Source organism: Mobula hypostoma, chromosome 17, assembly GCF_963921235.1.
Source record: "Mobula hypostoma chromosome 17, sMobHyp1.1, whole genome shotgun sequence".
Classification (NCBI taxonomy): domain Eukaryota; kingdom Metazoa; phylum Chordata; class Chondrichthyes; order Myliobatiformes; family Myliobatidae; genus Mobula; species Mobula hypostoma.
Genome location: NC_086113.1, coordinates 40,674,683 through 40,700,721, shown reverse-complemented (window position 1 = coordinate 40,700,721; position 26,039 = coordinate 40,674,683). Strand labels below are relative to the sequence as shown.

General features: G+C 43.5%; 1 protein-coding gene across 1 annotated transcript in view; it reads right to left on the bottom strand.

The window, feature by feature from the left end:
* Nucleotides 1-2,391: 2,391 nt before the first annotated feature.
* LOC134357960 (NFX1-type zinc finger-containing protein 1-like) overlaps nucleotides 2,392-26,039 on the bottom strand; it is a 73,675-nt gene continuing 50,027 nt past the window's right edge. Inside the window, exons 12-16 of the mRNA XM_063069778.1 lie at nucleotides 22,009-22,163; nucleotides 19,512-19,657; nucleotides 7,507-7,617; nucleotides 6,733-6,828; nucleotides 2,392-5,188 (exon numbers count right to left, since the gene is read on the bottom strand). Of these exons, the coding sequence (XP_062925848.1) occupies nucleotides 3,032-5,188; nucleotides 6,733-6,828; nucleotides 7,507-7,617; nucleotides 19,512-19,657; nucleotides 22,009-22,163 (2,665 nt within the window). The 3' untranslated portion in view covers nucleotides 2,392-3,031. The remainder of the gene's footprint in view (nucleotides 5,189-6,732; nucleotides 6,829-7,506; nucleotides 7,618-19,511; nucleotides 19,658-22,008; nucleotides 22,164-26,039) is intronic.

The following is a 26,039-nucleotide window of genomic DNA, read 5'->3' as shown; positions in this document are numbered from 1 at the left end:
AAGAGATCAAAACAGCTTACAGAAAAAAAGTCCCCCAACACCCCACCCACCACCCAAAGAAAGTCGACCAATAGACAGTCGACAGCTAAACTTAAAGACATTACCCACCCAAAAAAGCCTACTGGCATAGCTACAAATAAATTTTCAAGGTTAACTCGATTCCAACCATGACAAAACATGAGACAGAGCAAGCTAAATCGTATTGTAAGAAAAAATCTCAAAAAATAAGTATAAAATATTGAAAAAAACTATTGAAGTTCAAAACATATTAGCACACAGAGTATTAACTCATTAAAATCTTAAATCTAAAAAAAAGCATTAAAGAGTTCAAAAAGAAAGTTCGCTGCAAAGGTATTTCAAAAGTAAAAGAAGCAATTAATCATGTAGGAAGATATTAAACAGCTAGACACTTGATCCCAAATATTCTTGAGCATCCTGTATCGAACAGAGCCATTTCTGAGAACAATCTCTCAAAATAATTTTGAGTTGAGCAGGATAACGGAGAGACAGTTTAAAAGCTTTGTTATACAGTTCTGACATAACCTTTTTAAACTTGAAGCGCTTGTTCATCACCTCAGGTGAAAAATCCTCAACAATTCTGGTCTTCTGACCGTTGTTATCAATCATCTCTTTGAAGGGATTCACAAATTATAAATTCCTTTGTTTGAAAATCATGAAGACAGATTATCACTGATTGAGGTCTCCTACGGCGGTTCTGGGCTCGATCGATCTTAGTAAGAAATTTTAAAATTGTAGGAAATAATTTTACCAAGAGGTTTGCAAAGGATTCCGTAGGTTGATTACCTTTCATTAACTCTTTAAGACCCAAAATTCATAGATTGTTTCTTCTACTTCTGTTAGAATTCTAAGTCGATAATCTTCTGTCTTAATTTTTCATTAGACTTGGACTGTTTATCACAAAGCTTTTGCAGGTCTTCAATTTTCACATCCACAATCGTCAGATTATCTTCATTCTCCTGTAATCACTTATCATGTTCAATTTAAGGTTTTTTGAATAGAATCCAATTTTACATCAATTTGTTTAATCTCAGCGCATAGTTGCTGGAACTTCTGCTGGAAATCCTCAAAAAATTTTTTGTTTCCAAAGCATCTCCATAATAGATTCCAAAGTTGCAGGAGCGTCCTCTTCTTTTTCAGTAGCTTTAGCACCCCTCATAACAACATTATTACGTTTAAAATTAAGATTTCAAAAGAGGTTGGAATCAGCAAAATAAGTAATATAGGAGCAGCTCCAAGAAGCTGTTACTTCATCATAACCAGTAGGCATCAGCAAAGTTGTATCTACTGTGACGTTTTCTTCACGTTGTTGGCTTAGCAAAACTTTAACTTTGACATTCCACAAAACATGGTCTCCCAGATACTGCTTTCTTATCTTGTTAATTTTGCCTCGCACAAAATGAAGTGAATCAATCGGTGTCAGGCCACTCTTTTGCAGAATCTTGCACAGTGCAGCCAGTTCATCAAAGCCATCACTTAAAACCTGTAAAACTACTTTGTATGTGATGTTTATCAATTTCTTGTGACAGTATTTAGCCACAGGGTCATTTGACTGATCTTTTTCAATAAAAACTTAGTAAGCTATCTACAGGATTTGAAACAGATCTTTGTAAACTTACGGTATGAACACTGTCCACCAAAGATGGCGGCCGCCATGATGCAGCTGTACAAACCGGAACAGGAAAGGTGAGGTGACGTAAATTAGTGACATGCATTGTGGTATTTGAAAAACCAACTAACTAGTTAACAGAAACAGTTAGCTAAAAGATTATTTTCAATAAGCATAATTATTAATTACATTATTTTAGGTAACTAACCTGTTGTGCTTATATTAATTTCCTTTGTGCGCTGGGTGAAAGTGTGCACGTGCACAGCTTAGAGGGAATATGGTTCTGTCCTCTTCATCAGATTCCCCCCCTTCTCCAGTCCTTTATCTCTTTCACTTCCCTGCTCTTTACTTCACCCCTTCCCCTCTCCCGGCTTCACCTATCACCTACTACCTTGTATTTCTTCCTCCCCTCCCCCCACCTTCTTACTCTGACTTTTCATCTTTTTCTCCAGTCCTGATGAAGGGTCTTGGCCTGACACGCCAACTAGTTACTCCTTTCCATAAACGCTACCTGGCCTGCCGAGTTCCTCCAGTCTTGTGTGTGTGTGTGTGTGTGTGTGTGTGTGTGTGTTGCTTGGAGCTCCAGCATCTGCAGATTTTCTCGTTTGTGATTGGACACACCCATGACTTATTTTGGGCATGCATTTATATCACTTTAACTTCCAAACAGAATTATGGTCACTTTGGATTACATAAAACTTTTTGATATGATAGTCTCGGCTAAAACAGGATAAGCAGGATATTCTTCATTCCAGTTTGAAAGTAAAATACAGATGCAAGCAAGCTGTCACTCCATTTTTTATTAACATTTTAATTATCACAATACAAGCCTAATCTGAATTATACATTTATGATTTTACTTCAGACTAAACCAAAGGACACAGGCCTTTCAAACAATAGCAATGGGAAACAAAACTGGAACAATACAATTAAATATTGTACAAAGTCTTCTTACATTTGCACACAGAAAACACAGATTTTCTTACTGTAAATTGAGAAGCATTTTTTAATCCCTTTCCTGAAGACAAAGGGATTGATGAAAGGCGAATGAGATCACGAAGCCAAATACACCAGCTTAACCCTAATTGATTCTGTTCTCTTCCTCAACATGTTACCTAACATCTTCTCAAAGGCAAAATGTACGGGTAATGGAACTACCCTAGCCACACCCAGAAGATAAATCTGCCAACACCAATTCTTTACCCAGCTGAGGTTCACAGCATAAACTTTACCAGCAGAAGTGACATTAGATCTAGTTCAGTTCCTGTTCAATTGTAAATACATTCTGACACATACTTGGTTGGCTGTACAAACAGCTAGTTTCTTTGTCACCATAAATCCCAGAACTGCAGCTAAACAACAATCCTTAATTGGTCCAAGTGATTCAGTAGGGCTTTAGCTGAATTACCAAAAAATTAAGTTTCTTTCTGTTGCAGCACATTTCTTCTTCAATATATCAATGTTTTCTTGTACCCATGCTTCATTGTACATTTTCTTCCCTTCAAGCATCTGCTGCAGCTCAAATATTGTTTCTGATTCTACCGCTTTCCCTTGCCTAAGCAATGTAGTTTGAATTATGTATAGTTCATTCAGATAGTTCAGCCTAGAGATCTCTCTTTTGATGTCTGACAGCTCCTGACTGGTGAAATGAGGTCTCTTTTCTGTAATCCACTTTACTAGCCGCTCACTTTCTTGCTCAACCATAATTCTCTGGTAATTCTGCAGCTTGCTTTCGCTGGACTTCAAGTCGGCAATTTTGGATAAGAGGGTAATCTTGTGCCCGAGAGTGGTCAACTTGTGCAGACTTGTATTGGATTCTCGCAGCTGCAACTGCAAAGTAAGGGCTTCCGAGAGATAATATTCAGTTAATTCTTTCTTTTCTTCCAAAAACTGTAACAGGCATGTACTGTGGTTTCTGAGCTCTTCTTCATCTCCCAAGGTACTGATTTTGATACTCTCGATCTCAGCAAGAGCTCTCTTAATGGTGGCCCCATAGCGTAGGCTGTTCTGGATTGGGGTCGAGCATTTAGGGCAGAGACGCAGCTTCGGCTCAGAGCTGTCTGTCTGTTGCATCCACTTGTCAAACTCCTTCACTGAGAAGACGTGCCCACACTCCTGCAGCTGCAGGAATCTGGTATCAGGCTGGTCCTCTCCACCGAAGAATATCTCCGTCACCTCCTCCTCGTGGCAGGTCCGGCACTTGTCGGGGCAGGGCTCACCGCACAGGCCGATGCACGGGTGGCCACAGTCCAGCACCTGGGAGCACGGCTGGTCGCAGGGCAGCCGATCACAGGGCTCATGGCACAACCGGGTGCACCGGGCGTGCGGGCAGCTCCAGGCACAGGGCTCACGGCAGGGCTGGCAGGGCTCGCCGCAGCTCCTCGGGCACGTGCCATGCAGGCAGCGGTTTCTGCAGGGCCGGGAGCAGGGCGGGCAAACCGCGCCGCAGCAGCTGCCCGTGCACGGGTGCAAGCAGGGCAGCGTGCGCGCGCATGGAGCCTTGCAGGCCGCATGCAGCCTCAAGCTGCTGCACACGGAGCAGCTGCCGGTGCAGGGATGCCTGCAGGCCAGCTGTGCCCCGCAGGTCGCCTGGCAGGGCCAGGTCTCGGCCTCCTGGCGCTGGTAGCACTGTGCCCAACTCTGGTGGCCGCAGAGCTGCGTGAGCTGGATCCTGCTGGGGCATTTCCGGGTGCAGGCCTCCCCACAGGGGCGAAGGCACCTGTGGCCACAGTCCAGGGTCTTGCTGCAGGGCGCCTGGCAGCTGAACTGCTCTGGGGGTACAGAGCAAGCCACCTGCTGCTGGTGACCACACGTGGGGATGACTTTGCTTACCTTCACCTTGCAACCACCGCAGGCCTGCCAGCAAGCCCTGGGGCAAGGGTGGCCTACCGCGCAGGCCTTCGGGCACGGCAAGCAGCACCGGTACTCCTTGTGCTTGGGGTCATACGGGTGGCAATGCAAAGTGCACGCGTGTCCGCACTCGAGGGGGAAATTGCAAGGCATCAGGCACCCGCCCTGAGGGACCTTGGCAAAATCCTCCGCAGATGACACCAGTGTGTCCATTCCTGGGTGGTTCTGGCAGGAAAGCTGCAGGGAGGTACCGATGTTGCCACTTTCACGCAGCGATCCAACAATGGCTGCCCACAGAGGGACCTGCTTTGCCAGCAGACTCATATTACCTATGCAGTAGAAGCCTTTTTTCGCCCGAGAAAGAGCAACACAGACACGGTTCGGTATTCGCAGGAACCCCACCACGCCCTGCTTGTTGCTTCGAACAAGCGACAGAATCACAATGTCATTTTCTTCCCCTTGATACTTGTCCACCACACAGACATTTATGCCATTAAATATCATCTTGGGCATTATGTTCTTCAAGCAGAGCAACTGTCCCGAGTAAGTGGTTAGAATGGTTATCTGCGATGGCTTATATTCCTGCTGGAGGAAGTACTTGCAAAGGGCCATGACAAAGTGTGCTTCATGTGGATTTTGATAGCTTTTCCCTTCCTTGAAATGATCCTCTGGCTTTTCATGGTCAATGAAGTACAGGTTTGTGGAAATTCCCTAATTTTAAAACAAAACATAGAAGGAATCTTTATGTTAATGAATCATTACCATTTTGGTTTTCGTTAGATGAATAGATTTATCAGTCTACAATCACAGCTGGAAGCTATTACGGCAAGGTGACCTTGGAGAAATTGCAAAAGGATTCACTATAATGGTACCAGGGGTGTCAGGTGCTTAATGACAGAAAGTGGGTGACATTTAAAAAAAATTAAAGTATAGCCCCAGTGGAGAGTTATCATCTTGAACAACAGCAACCCACGCAGTGAAGATAATCCAAAGGTGCTGTTAGTCAGGGAGGTTCAGGATTTTGTCACACAGTGAAGGAACAATGATGTACAGTATGTCCAGGACAAAATGGTCAGTGGCTTTACAGGAAGGGATACTAGTAAAGCAGGGATTGTTCCTTGAAATAAGATGAAGGAAATTTTAATTAAGTGGTTCAAAATTTGACCAGTGCTGATACAGCAGGCATATAGAAATTGTTTTCACTGGAAGTGGGAACCAAAAGACATGAATTTAATATATTTTGAAGTAAAAATAAGATAAAGTTTCTTTACACTTTTATGCTGACTGATGTTACGATTTGGAATGTAGAAATGCCAAAATGAAGTGGGTGTAACGACAGGATTTGCTAAAGAATTGAATGCATACTTAAAAGGAAAACATTCAGGGTTCTGGCAAAATTGCGAAGTAGTAAGAACTCGGGGATTGCTCTTTTCAGAAGATGATGTGGCTAAAATAAGCCAAATGATCTAAATTTGCTGCAAACTTCAATGTTGGCCTTCAACACGATATTATGAAACAATATGCCTTAGGTCCTGACGCAAGTTCTCAGTAGCAAAGCTCACTTCAGTACCCCTTTGACTTTCTGTTCAGTTTAATGATACCATTAGCTTTTCTCAGTTGTCAAGTTCATTATTTATAAAATTAAAATCAGTGCTGCAAAACCATATTACTAATTCTGTACCTATTTATTAACAAATAGACATTGCCAATTATTACTTATTTCTCAAGAAAAATATCTAACCCCAAGGTAATGCAGTGGTTAGCACCATGTTATTTCAGCTCCAGGAGTCCCGCCGTCTGTAAGGAGTTTGTATGTTCTCCCTGTGACTGCTTTCCTCCGGGTGCTCTGGTGTCCTCCCACAATCCAAAGACCTGATATCAAGTTAATTGGTCATTGTAAATTGTCCTGTGATTGGGCTCGTGTTAAACAGGTGGGTTGTTGGGTTGGAAGAGCCAGTTCTGGGCTGTATCTCTAAATAAAAAAAATCTAAACAGGAGAGTACACTAGTTTTACACCCACCACAATGAGCCTTTAACGTGACATCCAAAGAATGACAGCTGAGAATTTACAACCCTTTCTGATACTGCTCTGCAGTCTTAGCTGAGAACCCAACCTCTCAGAATCAGAAACTTTTAATATGGCACGAAAGCAGGAACCGGTTTTTTTTAAAACTGTGCTCAAGACTTTAACAGTGCACAGTGACTATAGAAAGCTCAGTCATAACTACTTCAGTGTTTTAGAATAAAAAAGATACCTTGATGTTTTCATATAGTTTCACAGATTCTGTGTTTTCCAACTTCTCATAGATGTGTGGTGTTATCAGTTTTGCAATTTCAGGGCGCATTCGATGCTGAAAAGGAAGGCAAATCAACAACAATGAATCTTTAGCAGGTGTTTTTAAACATACTGGCATGTACACATCTAGAAAAGATTAAAGGCAACTGATAAACAAAGCTTTTAGCATTTAAAGAAATGAACACAACCAAAAAGTGAGCATCAGGCAATTTGGTAAGCTCCATTTTATCACACCAACCTTAGCCTTGTCCTATCAAGAATATTTCCTCAACTATATTCATTCCTCCCACTCCATCTGCAATTTACAAATTTTCTTTCTTCTCTAGTTCTGATAAAAGACCATTGACATACAATATGAAACCTCTGCACAGAAACTCCCTGACCTCTATTTCCTGTTCCAATTATAAACCAATAGTGTCCTTTAACTTGAATAAGTGTTAAACATCCTGCTTAAGCTCAGGCTTCCAATCTTGATTCGACTTTGGCATTTGATGCTCTATCAGATCTTCTGATTATATTCCATTTTTTTTCTCCCTCTATTTCCCACAAACTACCTTCACTCCCTTCATGTCCCTCAAGTGGAAAACATGCTACGGGGCATAAGAGGACAGGGAACAGTAAGGAAGAAGGATGCATCAAAAGAACAGTTTAATACTGAAGGAAACAAATGCTGAGCACAAGTTGACTTCTAACATGCTTTCTTAATTGCCAGTCGGAAGATTGAGAAACTCACTTGGTAATCGAGTCGAACAAAAGGCACATTCATCATTATTAGCCGCTCGAACAAGGAAACTTCCAAGTTGAAACGTCTCGCTAGTTCATACACTGTTGCACTTGGGCGAAGCTAAAATCACAAGATGACAAAGCAGTGAGTCAGACAGATATATAGTATGGTTTTAATTTTCAGGACAGGGCAGAAATGAATGATGCTTTGGGAATGAGGATGCTGCAAGAATATGAAGGAAAGGAAACACCAAGAGTTTGAGTGCCAGCAATTGGTAGCACTGAGTCAGTAGGTTCTGGTTTCGCTTCAGGAAGTTGCTGGGGGCTAATTTCCATTCTGAACTGACTGACACACTGTCAAAAGTACTTCTGCCCAATGAGACAATAAATGGTTGGCACAACGGTGTAGCTAGTGGAGCCAGCGCTTCGCAACTCCAGAAGCCAAGTTCAATCCTGACCTTTTGTGTTGTCCATGTTGTTTGCACATTCTCCCATTGACTGTGTGGCTTTCTTTAGGGCTGCTCTTGTTTCCACCACATCTCAAAAGATTGCAAGCCAGTTGAGTAATTTAGTCACTGAAAATTGCCCCTGGTGTGTGGGCCTGTAGAAAATTGTTAAAAATAAAATGGGTTAGTGTAAATGAATGTAGATAATCAGTATGGACTGAATAACTATTTCCATGCTGTCTCTCTCCAAAGATTCTCAATCAAGAAACTCTCTTGAATAAATAATGTTGATTCCTGTCTTAATATTAATTCCTCAACCAAAATCTCCAAAACGGGTTACTTGCTCACTGCCATGTTACTGTTTGCAGGAGCTTACTTTACTTAACCTGTCGTAATTCCTCCATTACAACACTGACTACATTTCAAGTGACTTGTTTAAGGGTCAGACGTCCGAAGTCAGATTTGAACCCACAGCTTTCCAACTCAACTGTGAGAATGTCAGGTTAGCTGCTTGGTTGCACACAATCATACAGAAATGACTATTGCAGAGCTTTAATTAACTCTTTATGGAAATCTTGAAGTCTACTCTCAGCATGTGGCTGCTGATGACCAATATCAATACAGCCCTGCATAGATCCACTAGGTGTGTCTGTTGCTGCTACTAACTTGCTCTTTAGCATATTCCTCATCAAACCAGGATAAATATAGCTACAGAGATAGATTCAGGACCATGGAATACTAAGTAGTCAAATACAATTGTGATGTTCTTGGTTTACAGAGCTCCAGCATTCAACCACCAGATCTCTACTTGGCCTAATAATGTACTCAGATGTCTGGGGTAGTGTACTCATGACTGTATGACTTAGAATATCAACAATGGACACACCAGAAAGAAATTGCTCAGGACTTTTTGAGGCAAAGAAAATAATCCTAGCTGCCTATTTGACCTTTGTAGATTGCCTTGGTGTTTGTAAGTGAGGAAACAGATTCCGTAGGTCTCAAAGGCAAGGACTCTGGATACACAGTTTTGGTAGTAAAGGATTTTATTTATAGAAGGCAAACGTGGGAAAATGGCAACAGAAGCAACACGCACACAATTTACAGCACTCGTGGGAAAAGTCGGATCGGCAATAAAACACACACGGACAATAACGAACATGGGAAAATTGCGTGGGAACAAAGTACGTATATATACACACACACACACACACAAACATCCCCCCCAACGGAAAAGTCAATACAATACCCACCACCCCTTGACATTGTGCAGGTACGGCTCTATGCTATTAGGGACAATAATCAACGCTCCCAACCCTATTCAATGCACAGCTCACCAACAGTTTCTCCAGCACCGTTCCACGGTTCTCAGCCTGGAGTGAAGCAGGGTGGTCCCTCGGAGATGGCAAAGAGAGAGAGAGCCCAGCACATGTGGCACCCTTGTAGTGCAGGAGGGCTGGAGGGTCCAGCCCAGGCAATTCACAGGGTGCCAATGGCTCGGTGCCAGCCAAGTCAAGCTGATTACAAAGGCCAATTGCCCGAGGCCAAGTACAAGGCTAATTAAAGGGGTCAATGGTTTGGTGTTGTTACGAGAATACACATAAAATTAAGATGTTTGCTGGCCTGGGCTAGCATCAGTGGCATCAGCAGTTGGTCTGCCACCTGCCCTCAGGGGAAGGAGAGATAAGGAACAATGGAGCAGCGTCTGGAGATGTGTAATGAAGGGATGTGGGAGAGAGAGCTGTCTGGAGCGGCTCCCCCCTTTGAACCCTGAACTGTTTGAAGTGATGGACAGGCGATACCCCAGCAGGGGGATAAAAAGGGACAGGTTCGCTAAGGCGACACACACGCCACCCGAGGTAACGAGACCCTGGAAGCGGTGCGCCTCTCACGAGTGGGTGAGAAGTGCCCGACAACGACAAGGGTGGAAAGGTACGATCAGCGGGAACCCGGTGTGTGTCCGCCCTTGCCTGGGTGCCGGGTTCACTGCAGAGGATCGACCGCATCTGGAGGAGGGGTCACAGTCGGTGACCTCAGGTGACATCACCAAGGACCCGCCCCAAATGCTGTTTGTGAGCCATCTCGCTGGTCTGTGAGTGAAGCCGTTCTGAATGATCAGTTGTTCCTATTCTATGTCTCTCTTCCCCCACCTTGTCCATCGCCATGGCCACGATTACTGCGAACTGGACTACTAACTGGACTGAACTTTGAGTCATTTTGAAATTGGTCATTTACCCCTAGACAACGATAGAGATTGATTGATGCTGTTATCTTAATTCTGTGCACATGTGTGGTTATCATTGTTGAATTGTTGCATTTATTATCCTTTTGATTACTGTGTTGCTTGTTTCTTTAATAAAACTTTCTTAGTTCTAGTACTCCAGACTCCAACTGAGTGGTCCATTTCTGCTGGTTTGGCAACCCAGTTACGGGGTACGTAACATAAGTGGGGTTCTCATCCGCGATTTTGAACGCTAAATTTGGGACGGAGTAAATTGATTGGGTTAAAATTCCCGAAAGAAAGAAAAGACAAACAGCAGAAATGGAGGTTGAGGAATTTATAAAGGCGCCGACCTTGGAGGCATTAGAGGATGCCAGGAAATCAGAATTGATAGCTGTGGCCAAACGGGTGAATCTTGCCAAGGTGAAGTCGACAATGAGGAGAGAGGAGATACACAGAGCTATTATAGAGCACTATGTATCTAAAGGTGTGTTTCCCCAAGGTGAGCTGGGGGTGGTGTCTATTGAAAAATCTGCTGGAGACGCGGTACAGGTACAGCTTGAAAAACTGAGACTCGAGCACGAGTTCCGGGTACGGCAGTTAGAACACGAAGAGAAGCAGTTAGAAAGGCAGGAGAGAGAGTTAGAAAGGCAGGAGAAAGAGAGAGAGTTAGAAAGGCGGGAGAAAGAGAAAGAGGTAGAAAGGCAAGAGAGAGAAAGACAGTTGGAGAGAGAAGAGAGAGAGAGGGACAGACAGTTGGAGAGAGAGGAGAAACAGAGGGAAAGGGAATTTGAGCTGGAGAAGTTAAAGATAAGGGCCGAGCAGGGGCTCGTGCCGAACCAAGGTGGAGGGTTCCGGGCGACCCAGGAGGTTAGGCTGGTTCCCCCATTTGACGATACCGATGTGGATCGGTACTTTCTCCACTTCGAAAAGGTGGCTATAAGTCAGGAATGGCCGAGGGATAAGTGGGTTGTTTTACTTCAGAGTGTACTGAAAGGGAAGGCCCAACAAGCTTACTCCGCTTTATCCGCGGAAGATGCCCAGAGGTATGAGGTGGTGAAAGAGGCCATCCTCAGGATTTATGAGTTGGTCCCGGAGGCATACTGGCAGAGGTTCCAGAATGCGAGGAAGCGGTGGGACCGCACGTATTTGGAGTTTGCTCGTGAGATGCAAACATATTGTGAGCGTTGGTGCGCCTCGAAAGGGGTAGAGGGGGATTATGACAGACTGCTGCAACTGATTCTGATTGAGCAGTTTAAAGGTTGTGTCCCTGAGGGTATGAGACCCTACCTCGATGAGAAAGGGGCAGCCACGTTAGCCGCAACTGCTAAGTTAGCGGATGAGTATGCGTTGACGCATAAAATGAAGGTTGCCCCGAGTAAAGGCTACCAGAAGGGTAGTCAGGACGGCGGGGAGAGTCCGCCGGAAAAGTCAGAAAGTAAGCCGGGGACTAGTGAAAAGGATAAGGTAGACCGGGAGCAGCCTGGTAGGAAGTCTCCTGGGGTCGTCTGTTTTAATTGTGGGAAAGTCGGACACTTTGCGTCCAGGTGCTTTGCCCCAAGGAAGGAGACGGGGAAAGGAAAAGCGGAAATTTTGAATGGCTGTATTGAGCTGTTAAGCGAACCGCTAGGGAAGGACAGGTCTGAAAAAGTTCAGGAAGGGCGCGAGAGGTTTATCTCGGCCGGATTGGTGTCGGTGAAGGAGAGGTTAAAACCAGTTCCAGTGCGGATCTGGAGAGACACGGGAGCGTGTCAGTCACTAATACTGAAGAGTGTATTAGAGTTTAGCTCAGAGACCCAGACTGGGGAGGTAGAGGTCAAAGGTGTTGGGGAAGGGACAGAGTCAGTCCCTTTGCACCAGATACATTTACAGAGCAACCTGGTCTCTGGACTAGTCACGATCGGGGTGAGGTCCGAATTACCGATGAAAGACGTGGAAGTCTTGCTCGGTAATGACATCGCCGGAGGAATCGTGTTCCCAGTCGTGAGATTGACGGGTCAGCCTGCCAGCATGGAGGCCCCACCCGCGATGGTGAATTTGGCTGAAACATTTCTGCCAACCTTGTACGAGACAGGGTGTAGTGAGGTAAGAGGTAGTGAGGGAGCTGGGACGGACGTAGCAGTAGCCAGGAAAGAATTTGTGCAGACGCAGGAGCGAGACGAGGGGCTGATGGTTTTTGCCGAGACAGCTCTCTCTGACACAGCCTTGACAAGGAAACTAGTAGGCTATTGTGCGGATGAGGAAGTGCTAAGGAAGAAAGGGAAATCAAGGACAGTATCCGCAGATGAGGAGTGGGGGGTGGTGCAAAAGAGTTATGGGGATGAGGTTTTTAACATGGCCCACGAGGTACCCCCCGGTGGACATTTTGCGGTGCTGGAGGAAACAGTTGGTGGAATCATGAAAGAGATTTACCGGCTGCCCAGGGGGAAGAATGTTATTGATCATGACCGACGCGAACTGAGACGGTCACCGGCTTTTGATATGCTAACAAACCTAGTCGGTGTTAGCGTGGAAATCAATGAAGCTAGGGGCCCCTTGATAAGAGGAAAAAACCATTTTGAAAAGATTAGGATGGGATCGGTCAGATGGGAGAAGGCTATTGTTTTGGCCAGGTCTACTGATAAGGTCTCTCCCTTAATCCCCGAAGGAGTAATTAAACGACTCGCACCCATGTGTTTGATTGTCCCGAGGAAATGCAAAGAACTGGGACGTTGGGTGATTGTGGTTACAATAGGGCAGCCAAGTAAACAACACCCATATTTTTTGAGTAATTCAGTGACTAAAGGGCTGATGAACACAGAGGTGTGTATTGGCAATTTAACACGGCTGTCTGAAGCCAGCTTGATAGTGAACCTTGAAAAAAATGAATTCGGCCACACGAAGGTCACTTACCTGGGAATTGTGGTGACACAGGGGCAGCTGGCAGTGATGCAAGCTACAGTGCAGGCTATCGCTGACCTCCCAACCCCGACAGACAAGAGGGCCCTCAGAAGGCTCTTGGAGATGGTGGGGTACTGCAGGAAGTTTTGCAATAACTCTGCGGTCAATACCCGTCCCCCTCCTACTAAGCCCTTGCGAGAGAAAACTGAGTCGGAATGGGACGACCCTTGTTGTTGTGGTCCGGGACAAAACCAAATGAGAGGTTACATTGGTTGCAATTCATCAGTGTTTTTGGCCACTATGAAGTTTGCTGAGTTGGAGCCTGGTCTAAGGGATTATTAATAACACGTGTAAAAGGAACAGAAAATGTGACGACTGTCTGTCAAGGTGTTGACAGCTTCAAATTCTCTGTATTAGCTAAATAACTGTTAAAGATGTATATTGTGTATGTATCAGATAATGTAGTCATGTTTGTAATTTTTACCTCCCGGTAAAAATCCTTAAAGGGGGGAAGTGTTACGAGAATACACATAAAATTAAGATGTTTGCTGGCCTGGGCTAGCATCAGTGGCATCAGCAGTTGGTCTGCCACCTGCCCTCAGGGGAAGGAGAGATAAGGAACAATGGAGCAGCGTCTGGAGATGTGTAATGAAGGAATGTGGGAGAGAGAGCTGTCTGGAGCGGCTCCCCCCTTTGAACCCTGAACTGTTTGAAGTGATGGACAGGCGATACCCCAGCAGGGGGATAAAAAGGGACAGGTTCGCTAAGGCGACACACACGCCACCCGAGGTAACGAGACCCTGGAAGCGGTGCGCCTCTCACGAGTGGGTGAGAAGTGCCCGACAACGACAAGGGTGGAAAGGTACGATCAGCGGGAACCCGGTGTGTGTCTGCCCTTGCCTGGGTGCCGGGTTCACTGCAGAGGATCGACCGCATCTGGAGGAGGGGTCACAGTCGGTGACCTCAGGTGACATCACCAAGGACCCGCCCCAAATGCTGTTTGTGAGCCATCTCGCTGGTCTGTGAGTGAAGCCGTTCTGAATGATCAGTTGTTCCTATTCTATGTCTCTCTTCCCCCACCTTGTCCATCGCCATGGCCACGATTACTGCGAACTGGACTACTAACTGGACTGAACTTTGAGTCATTTTGAAATTGGTCATTTACCCCTAGACAACGATAGAGCTTGATTGATGCTGTTATCTTAATTCTGTGCACATGTGTGGTTATCATTGTTGAATTGTTGCATTTATTATCCTTTCGATTACTGTGTTGCTTGTTTCTTTAATAAAACTTTCTTAGTTCTAGTACTCCAGACTCCAACTGAGTGGTCCATTTCTGCTGGTTTGGCAACCCAGTTACGGGGTACGTAACAGTGTGCATTGATGGGCCAGGAGGGGCCAGACCTTGATTGGCAGGTGGCATGCCGTGCGACCAGGTAGTGGGCAGTGCTGTCATGTGACATTCACGACCCCTCCAATACACTTGGAAAAGATCTTTGACCAGCAGCCAATCTGGACATCAGAGATTTGGAGAGGAGGGGACTTCAATCAGGTCCACTGTCCGAGGCTAAAAGGCAGGGGCAGGTCACGACAGCATAATACAGTTTTCACCAGCCACCAGTCGGCATTAAGGATTGATTAGGAAGAGCAAATTAAAGGACGGCAGGGGCAAGCAGCTGTAGTCTGAGTGGACACAATCAGAGAGGAGATCTTAAGGCTTTAGCTCTTCGAGGCTTCAGCGGCTTCACTCAGAGAAAGCAAAGGAAAGAAAAGCTCAAGTTTTTTCCTTCTCTTCTTTATAATCTGCTCAGCTATGGCAGAAGAAATGACAGGCAAGATAGTGAAATGCTCCTCTTGCAGGATGTGGGAAGGCAGGGAGGTTTTCAGTGTCCGGGACGACTACACCTGTGAGAGGTGCATCCAGCTGCAGCTTCTAACAAACTGCATTATGAGTTGGAGCTGGAACTTGAACGCTGCATCATTCAGGAGGCTGAGGGAGTGATAGATGGAACATATAGAGAGATAGTTACACCCAAGGTGCAGGGCACAGGAAACTGGGTGACAGTCAGGAAGGGGAAAGGGGTTAAGGAACCAACATAGGGCACCCCTGTGGCCATCCCCCTCAATAACAACACTTTGGATGCTGTCAGGGGGATGACCTAACAGAGGAAAGTCACAGTGGTCGAGTCTGCCTCTCTGACTCAGAAAGAAAGTGGGAAAAAGAGGCATGCTGTGATGATAGGGGATTCATTAGTTAGGGGAATGGACAGGAGGTTCTGTGGTAAAAACAAGCTTCCTGGATGTTATGTTGCCTCATGGGTGCCAGGAGCCCAGATATTTCAGATCAGTCCTTCGCATTCTTTAAGTGGGAGGGTGAACAGCCAGAAGTCTTGGTTCATGTAGGTACTAATAACATTGGTAGGATGAGTCACAAGGTTCTGCATAGGGAATTCAGAGAGATAGGTGCTAAGTTGAAGGGCAGGACCATCAGGGTTATGATCTCAGGATTGTTACTCATGCCACATGTTAGTGAGGCCAGAACTAGGAAGATTATGCAGTTTAATATGTGGCTAAGGAGTTGGTGTAGGAGGGAAGGGATAAGATTTTTGGATCATTGGGCTCACTTCCAGGGAAGGTGGGGCCTGTACAGTAGGGACGGTTTGCACCCGAACAGGAAGTAGACTAATATCTTAGTGGGAAACACATTTTAATTCCACATTCCATTCCCATTCTGACATGTCTATCCACGGCCTCCTCTACTGTAAAGATGAAGCCACACTCAGCTTGGAGGAACAACACCTTATATTCCGTCTGGGTAGCCTCCAACCCGACGGCATGAACATCGACTTCTCTAACTTCCGCTAATGCCCCACCTCCCCCTCGTACCCCATCTGTTACTTATTTTTATACACACATTCTTTCTCTCACTCTCCTTTTTCTCCCTCTGTCCCTCTGAATATACCCCTTGCCCATCCTCTGGGTTCCCCCCCCCACCGCCTTGTCTTTCTTCCCGGACCTCCTGTCCCATGATCCTCTCGTATCCCCTTTTGCCAATCACCTATCCAGCTCTTGGCTCCATCCCTCCCCCTCCTGTCTTCTCCTATCATTTTGGATCTCCCCCTCCCCCTCCCACTTTCAAATCTCTTACTAACTCTTCCTTCAGTTAGTCCTGACGAAGGGTCTCGGCCTGAAACGTCGACTGCACCTCTTCCTACAGATGCTGCCTGGCCTGCTGCGTTCACCAGCAACTTTGATGTGTGTTGCTTGAATTTCCAGCATCTGCAGAATTCCTGTTGTTTTCTTAGTGCGAAAGTTTGTTAATGCTGCACGGTGGGGTTTAAGGTAGAGTTGCAGGGGGATGGGAACCAGAGATCCAGAACAGTTAGTGGAGAGGTTGTGGAGACAGATGTTGGTGAGCCTTCAGACAAAGTAAGGAATCAGAAAGGTTGAGCATGGTGCGACTAGTGTCCTGAGCTGCATGTATTTCAATGCAAGAAGTACCGTAGGAAACAGTGGGTAACAGTGCTAAAAATGAGGTAGCTGGTTTACAAACAGAAGTAGTGTGTAGTGAGGACAGGCTGTCGATAGGGCAAAATTGCAGTCAATAGGATGAGTTGCAACGTAAAAGGCAGACAAAATTGAAAAGGGAGGCAGAGGGGGTGAGTTGCTGTTGGTAAAAAATGAAATCAAATCATTATAATGAGGTAGTATAGGATCAGAAGGTGTTGAGTCATTGTTGATACAGCCAAGGAACTGCAAGGGTAAAAATACCCTGGTGGGAGTTGTATACAGCCCCCAAACAGTAGTAAGGATCTGGTGTACAAATTACAATGGGACATAGAAAATGCATGCCAAAAGGGCAATGTTACAATAGTCATGGGGGATTTCAACATGCAGGTAGATTGGGGAAATTAGGTTGGTGCTGGATTACAGGAGGGGAAGTTTCTAGAGTGCCTACAAGATGGCTTTTTAGAGCAGCTTGAGATTGAGCCCACTCAAGGATCAGCTATTGGGTGTTGTGCAATGAATGAGAATTGGTTAGATACCTTAAGTGTAAAAGAACCCTTAGGGGAAAGTGATTACAATATGATCGAATTCACCCCTGAAATTTGAGAAGGAGAAGCTAAAGTCAGATCTATCAGTATACAGTGGAGTAAAGGGAATTACTGAGGCATGGGAGATGAATTGGCCAGAATTGATTGGAAAAGAACACTGGCAGGGATGATGGCAGAGCAGCAATGGCTGGAATTTCTGGAATTAGTGACAAAGACACAGGATGTATACATCCCAAACAGGAAGAAGTATTCTAAAGGAAAGATGACACAACTATGTTGAAGGAGAGAAGTCAAAGCCAAGATAAAACCCAAAGAGAAGGCATAAGATAGAGTTAAAATTAATGGGAAGTTAAGAGTATTGGAAAGATTTAAAAACCAACGGGGGGAAGCAAAAAAAGTAATTAAGATAAAAATGGAACACGAAAGTAAGCTAGCCAGTAATATTAAAGAGGATACCAAAAGTTTCTTCAGGTACATAACATGTAAAAGGTAGGCAAGAATGAATATTGGACTGCTGGTAAATGATGCTGGAGAGGTAGTAAAGGGGGACAATGAAATAGAAGATGAACTGAGTAAGTATTTTACATCACTCTTCACTGTGGAAGACACTAGTAGTATGGTAAACACGAGGAATTCTGCAGATGCTGGAAATTCAAGCAACACACATCACATTTGCTGGTGAACGCAGCAGACCAGGCAGCATCTCTAGGAAGAGGTACAGTTGATGTTTCCGGCCTAGACAGGTCTCGGCCCGAAACGTCGACTGTACCTCTTCCTAGAGATGCTGTCTGGCCTGCTGCGTTCACCAGCAAATTTGACTAGTAGTATGGTGGAAGTTTCAGGTGTCAATGGTCATGAAGTGTGTGAAGTTACCATAACTAGAGAGAAGGTTCTTGGGTAACTTAGAAGTCTGAAGGTAGATAAGTCACCTGGACCAGATGGTGCACACCCCAGAGTTCTGAACGGGAGGCTGAAGAGATTGTCGAGGCCTAAGGCATTAGTAATGATCTTTCAAGAATCACTAGATTCTTGGATTTTCAGAAGGCCTTTGATAAAGTGCCATACATGAGGCTGCTTAACAAGTTACAGGCCCATGGTATGATAGGAACAATTCTGGCATCGATAAAGCAGTGGCTGATTGGCTGGAGGCAAAAAGTGGGAATAAAGGGAGCCTTTTCTGACTGGCTGCTGGTGACTAGTAGCATTCAACAGGGGCTTGTGATGGGACCAATTATTTGTACGTTATGTATCAATGATTTAGATGATGGCTTTGTTGCAAGGTTTGCAGAAAATATGAAGATAGGTGGAGGGCAGGCAGTTTTGATGCTGTAGAGGGGCTACAGAAGGACTTAGACAGATTAGGAGAGTGGGCAAAGAAATGGCAGATGGAATAGTGTCAGGAAGTGTATGGCTATGCACTTTGGTAGAAGAAGGAGTTGACTATTTTCTAAATGCAGAGAAAATACAAAAAAACAGAGGTGTAAAGGGACTTGGGAGTCCTTGTGCAGGATTCCTAAAGGTTAATTTGCGGGTTGAGTCTGTGGTGAGGAACACAAATGCAATGTTAGCATTCATCAAGAGAACTAGAATATAAAAGCAAGGATGTAATGTTGAAAATTTATAAAGCACTGGTGAGGCCTCCCTTGGAGTATTGTGGGCAGATTTGGGCCCCTTATCTCAGAAAAGATGTGCTGAAACCGGAGAAGGTTCAAAGGAGGTTCACAAAAATGATTCCAGGATTGAATAGCTTGTCATATCAGGAGCGTTTGATGGATCTGAGCTTGTACTCAATGGAATTCAGAAGGATGAGGGGTGACCTTATTGAAACCTATTGAATGGTGAAGGCCTTGATAGAGTGGATGTGGAGTTGATGCTTCTTTTGATGGGAGAGGCTAAGGTCAGAGGACACAGCTCAGAACACAGGGGCATTATTCTAGAATAGAGAGGAAGAAGAGTTTCTTTAGCCAGAGAGTGGAGAAACAATGGAATTCTTTGCCACAGGCAGCTGTGGGAGGCAAAGGTTGATAAAATTCTTGGTTGGTCAGAGCATGAAGGGAGAGGGGGAGAAGGTAGGAGATTGGGGCTGCGAGGAAAATTGGATCAGACATGATAAAATGGCGGAGCAGACTCAATGGGCCAAATGGCCTAATTCTGCTTCTATGTTTTACGGACTGAAGAGGCAAAAAATCACCCTTAAAATACAATTTCTGCTTGTTATTTTAAAAGGATGGAATGTTGAGCCTTAGTAGTTTTGTGGTTTGTAAACATTTTCATTTTATAGAGTTTAATTAGATCAAGGTATCTAAACTAACATTAATAAAATTTGCAAAGGATGTAAAATAGTCTGTTCACTCATTGTTTCTCAATTTATATCATACTAAATCATTTGGAGAAATTTGATTGCAGTAATTCCTACCTGCTGATGATCACCAATTAAAATGAGGTGCTGGCAGTCAGAGGTAAGAGTGGTGATGATGTGAGCTTCAAGGACTTCAGCTGCTTCTTCTACAATAACAATCCTTGGTTTGATATCTTGCACCAGGTTTCTGTATTTTGCAGCGCCTTAAAAGATAGACGTAAACACCTCTTTAATCTTTGGCCAGTCACATATTGGGAAGTTGTGATGGGAGTGGTGGATTTCATTTTTAACAAACATGTGGATGTAATCAAGTACCCTCAGCATGAATGCATAACTCATGGTGAACTGAACTGGCTAAAACTTTCCAAAATTCAAGTCCCAAGATACCCTGGGAGACCCAGTTGTATGCTGAATGCTTATAAACTAAACTACAAGGAAATATTGCAGAACTTCATTTTATTCAAACACAACCCATATTTCTGGCTCCTTGCTTTGACAATTTAACTAGAAGTTACTAGTCAGCACATAAATTTAAGATGGGTCCAGCTTGGCTGGGTCTGTCCTGAATTAACACGTAATAAGTCACCATTTGTAGCAGTGTCGACAAAAACTGACACCAGTGGAATTACTTCTAATGTGCACTTTATTTACCCCGCAAACAAATGGCAACGCCATATACATACACCAGAAAAAACCCCACCCCCAAAACGTAATAACGTACAACGTAATATGTAATGTACATGGCAAACTTAATTCTGCCTAATGAAACTAAGGAGTCCCTACACCATCATTGTAGGCTGAGTGCTACCAATAGGCCTACTCCAAATGTCCAAAGGACACATGAAGTTCAGTGCAGCCACTGCAAAGCCTTTGTGGGGCAAGACCAGTCCAGGATTCAGCTTCCACTGGAACTTGACGGCTTGTGCAACATCCTCTCACATATTTCATGTTGTATTGTTCAAGGAAAAAACATAAATGATGCTGATTCATTATAAGGGAATGTATGGAACTGATGCATGTAAAGAAAGTTGTCCCAGTTGTATTAAATAATATGAATAACATTCTGGAATTTTTAAAAAATGCTAATAAACTAAAACTTCCCCAAAGCATTTTTAGTATATTTTGGTAGGCATCAGACATATATGGTATGAGGCTATTCTTTCAGAACAGGAAGTAAGATGAACCTGATGAGCAATGCACAGTAATTATGTTAAATTATCACTGGTGTAATTTTCAATTATCAGAAGATAAGGCATTACAAAGCTCATTGGCAGGGTAGTTCTATCCAAAATCATACAAAGTCAAAGATACTTAAATGAAAACTTTCAACATAACAACTGTCAAAATTGATCACTAGTCGAGTTACAGAAAGGTGTCTGCATAAGCACATGACATATTTAGAATTGAGAGGTCACATTAGTGCGCAATACTCTGATATTTTACCTCCTATCTTTGGTAATTTCATATCATATTTTGTATCACATTATTTGTGGTGTTTGTTTCATTTTAAAACACCTTTAAAGAAGTTCTAGGATGCCCTACTTTGTGAGCTTCATCTAGATTTTGCCCCATTCGATGGGTTCAGGACACTCTCAAAGGATAGGTGCAGGAGCAAATTACCTACAGAATTATAATAAAGGATAATGATCAAAATGATTGCTTCAATAAGTGATATGTTCAGATATTTTAACTATATCATGGATCGAATCATTTTCAACTGCTCCCTCAAAGCCCTTTGGTCATTGACTAAACTGGCAAGAAGTGATGACTTTGCAGTCTTTCATTGTTGTGTTCATTTCTATTTGCAGCTCTTTAGATAAAGGAGTAAATGTCCATCAGAGACAAATAACTAGACGTATTTCCACCACACAGTGCCAGCAGATGATCATCTCAACAAAAAGCAAAAACCATCTCCTCTTTACATTTGGAGTTGTTATCACCATCAAAAGAAGGGCTAGACAAATACGTGCTACAGCTGCCTGGCCTGGCTGGAGCTGTTTTTCTACAGCAAGCCGGCCACTTCCTGAGATCCCACGGCTTTTTTTCTTCCATCCATATGAAAAAGCCGGGGGTTGAGAGTCTGGCAGAATTCTCTCCACTTGCTTGGCCAAATGCAATTCCAAAAGCACTCGAGAAGCTCAAAAGCTACCAAGTCCAAGTCAAAGTATCTCTCATGATTGGACTTGCATACTGATCAATTATAGCCTTCTACCAACAGCATATCATGGCTGCTGTGTGCACCATCTACAGAAAGTCATTGTAATTATTTGCATAAACTACTCTAATAGCACTCTTTAAATCTATGACAGTTACTACTACTACTACTACTGAGAGGACAGGCTCAGCATCAACTCAATAATGGTAAGTGAAAGATATTAAAAGGTGTGACAGCCAGTGACTTCTCTTGAAAAGGTGGGCGGGGGGGAGGAGAAAAATAATCTTGTACCAAAACATCTAAAACTGATGGATATAACTTTTTTGAAATACATTTTGCAAATTTCAATTGCCATATTTGAAAAAAAAAGCAAAACAGCTTCCAGCTAGCTTTAAGTACCTGTTGTGGTCATTCCAACTACTTTTGACTCTCTGAGGAGTGTGACTTCCTCTTGATTTCGCAGCTCAGCCAGGCGGTCGACGATTCTTCGGTAGCTCCATTCGTACCTCAATATTCCACGTTTTGTTTCAGTTTGGAACTTCAACAACCACAACCTACAGCAAGATCACCTCGTTAAGCTAACAGACAGACAGAACTGGCAGGCATTGCCCAGTTCATTCACACAAATTTAGAATCTGTGGCATCTCTCAGCATTTAACTTAAGCTGCATTTCTAAACTAAATATAGCTCTTTTTGACTTAAACAGCATACAGAACAAATGTCTGGAGGTGGGAAGGAGGGGTTGAGGAATACAATTTCCAGTTTTCTGACTGCCATTGACTTGATATGGTAGCATATAACAATACCATCTTTCTAAACTGTATCACACTGTCAGATTTAATGAGTCATTTGTATAATTTATCTTTGATAAGGAATTCAGTAAGCTTTATATTAGTGGGGTACATCACTGAGGTATTTAAGTGTCATTTTTATCTTTCAAATAACTGGAATTAAAATTACTATTGTGTGTACAACTGCAATCAGAATTTGGCGCAGGACTTCTTAGAAGAAAAATTGACACCATTGTTTTCACAGGTCCTGTGTCCTTTTTTGAAAGAAATTTGTTGTTCTGCAGTCTGACTAATGCATAATTTCAGGCCTAATGGGTAGCCATTGGTACCATCACAACCACCTTCCCAGGGATTCTTAATAGATGCTGACTTTACAAACCGCATTTGCATTCCATGAGGGAATTTTAAAAAAACTTGCATTTTAGTCTAAGCCCTTATAACTTTGTCAGCATCAAAACAGGTTTGAGACATCTCACTGACCTACAGAGGAACTTGGAGTGGGAGGGGAAAGATCAAGTTGTTGTGGTCCATTTGGATAGCAACAACATAGACAAAATGAGGGGAGAGTTTCTGCTGAGGGAATTCGAGCAGCTAGGAACTAAATTAAAACACAAAACCAAAAAGTTAATAATCTCTGGGTTGTTATCTGAGCCACATGCAAACTGGCACAGGATTAATAAGATATAGAGTGTTAAATGTGTGGCTCAAAGACTGCTATGGAAGGAGTGGTTTTGAATTGGTGGGACACTGTCAACTGTATTGGGGATGGATACAGCACCCAATGTATTACCATGTATGAGTGAATGCAATATATGAAGTAAGTTAGATGATTTTGTAGCACAGTTAGAAATTGGCATTGAAAGAAGATCACAGCTGGGAGCTTAACATCCATGGATATATATTGTATTAAAAGGACAAGCAGGTGAGCAGAGGGATAGGGTGGCTATGATGGTAAAAATTAAGTCCCAAGAAAGAAGTGACATAGGATCAAAAGATGTAGAATTCTTGTGGGTAGAGTTAAGAAACTGCAAGAGTAAAAATACCCTGATGGGAGTTACATACAGGTCTCTGAACAATAGCCAGGATGTGAAGTATAAGTTACAACAGGAGCTAGAAAAGGCAAGGTCACGGAGGGCATTTCAATATGCAGGAAGATTGTGAAAATAAGTTTGGTCCTGGATCTCAGGAAAAGGAATTTTTAGAATGCCTATGAGCTGGCTTTTTAGAGCAGCTTGTGGTTGTGCCCACTAGGGAAAAGGTAATTCTTGATTGGGTGTTATGTAATGAACCAGATTTGATCTGGGATCTTAAGGTAAAGGAACCCTTAGGAGACAGTGATCAAAATGTTAGTTCACCCTGCCATCTGAGAGGGAGAAGCTAAAATCAGATTCATCAACATTAGAGTCGAGTAAAGGTAACTACAGAGAGAAGAGGTGGCCAAAGTTGACTGAAGGGATAACAGTGCAACAGCAATGACTGGGGTTTCGGGGATTAATTTGGAAGGTGCAAGATCAGTTCATCCCAAAGAGATGGCACTCTAGAGGAAGGATGAGGCTACAGTGACTGACAAAGGAAGTCAAAGACAGCATAAAAACAACGGAGGGCATACCATATAGCAAAACCCAGTGGGAAGCTAGATGACTAAGAAAATTCATAAGCCAAAAAAAGGCAACTAAAAAGCAGTAAGGAGAGAAAAAATGCAATGAATGTAAGCTAGTCAAAAAAGGATACAAAAAACAGAATTAATATTCAATTGGAAAAGGTGTTAAAGGTTATGGAGGGAAGGTAAAGAATGGGGTTGCAAGGAAAATTAAGTCGGACATGATTGTATAGCAGAGCAGATTCTATGGATTAATTCTACTCCTATGTCTTATGATCTAAATCAATAACCTGAAACACTACCTCTGCTTCTCTCTCCACATACACTGCTTGGCATGTTGAACACTTCCAGTATTCACATTTACTAGAGCTGTTGGCGGTGGTTTAAACTAATATGGCAGGGGGATGGGGACCAGTACGATAGAGCTGAGGATGAGCCAGCTGGTTTATAAGTAGATGATGGGGGCAACATGAATGTAAGGAAGTACAAGCCAATGACTGGGTACAAATGCAGACAGAACAAGGAGTTTAAATGTACTACAGAGGCAAAATTCAAAAGGGCAAAGAATGCAAAACTGAAGAGGTTGTATTTAAATGTGTGTAGCATTCAGAATAAACTGGATGAACTGGTGGCGAAATTAGAGATTGGTCGGTATGATGTCGTGGGCATCAATGAGTCGCGGCTGCAAAAAGGCCATAGTTAGGAGCTTAACAAGAATATACTTTGTATTGAAAGGATAGGCAAGAAGGCATAGGCAGTGGTGTGGCTCTGTTGGTAAGAGATGGGATTACATCTTTAGAAAGAGGTGACAAATGGTCAGAGAATGTCGAACCTTTGTGGGTGGAATTAAGGAAGTGCAAGTGAAAAAGAATCATTATGGGAATCATATATAGGCCTCCAAATAGTAGACAAGATGTGGGGTTGAGATTGCAACGAGAGCTGGAAAAGGTATATAATAAGGGTAATGTCACAATTATAATGGGAGACTTCAATATACAAGGGGATTGCGAAATCAGGTTGGTATTGGATCACAAGAGAGGGAATTTGTTGAATGCCTACAAGGCTTTTTAGAGGAGCTTGTGCTTGAGCCTACTTGGGGAAAGGTAGTGATCATATATGATTGAATTAATACTGCACTGTGAGAGGGAGAAACATAAGTCATATGTATCAGTATTGCAATGGAATAAAGAGAATTACAGAGGCATGAGAGATGAGCTTGCCCAGGTGGATTGCAGGAGCATTCTGGTGGGGATGACAACGGAGCAGAGGTGGCTGAAGTTCGTGGGAATAATTCACAAGGCGCAGGATAGATATGTTCCATAGATGTAGTTCTGAAATGGCAGGGGTAGGCAACTGTGGTTGACAAGGAAAGTTAAGAATCGTATAAGAAGCAAGGAAAGGGCAGAGAATGTAGCAAAAGTGAGTGGGAAGTTGGATGATTGGGAAGCTTTTAGAATCCAAGAAAAGGCAACTAAAAAAGCTATAAGAAGGAAAAAGACGAAATATGAGGGCAAACTAGCCAATAACATAAAGCAGGATACTAAAAGTTTGTTCAGTTCTATAAAGAGTAAAAGGGAGGTGAGAGTTGATGTTGGACCACTGGAAAATGATACGGTGAGGTAGTAATGGGGGACAAAGAAATGGCAGATGAACTTAATGGGTACTTTGCACCAGTCTTCACTGTGGAAGACACGAGCAGTGTGTCAGAGGTCTGTGAGTGTCTTGGAGCAGTAGTGAGTGCCATTGCTATTAGAAAGGAAAAAGTACTAGGTAAACTCAAAGGTCTTAGGGTAGATAAGTCATTTGGACCAGATGGACTACATCCCAGAGTCCTGAGAGGGGCTGCTGAAGTGATAATGGATGCACTGGTCATGTTAAAGACTGGAAGATTGCAAGTGTCACTCCACTCTTTTAAGTAAGGAGGAAAGTAAAAGAAAGATAATTGTAGGCCAGTTAGCCTAACCTCAGTAGTTGGGAAAGTGTTGGAGTCTATTATTACTAATAATGAGGTTTTAAGGTACTTGGAGACTAATGATAAT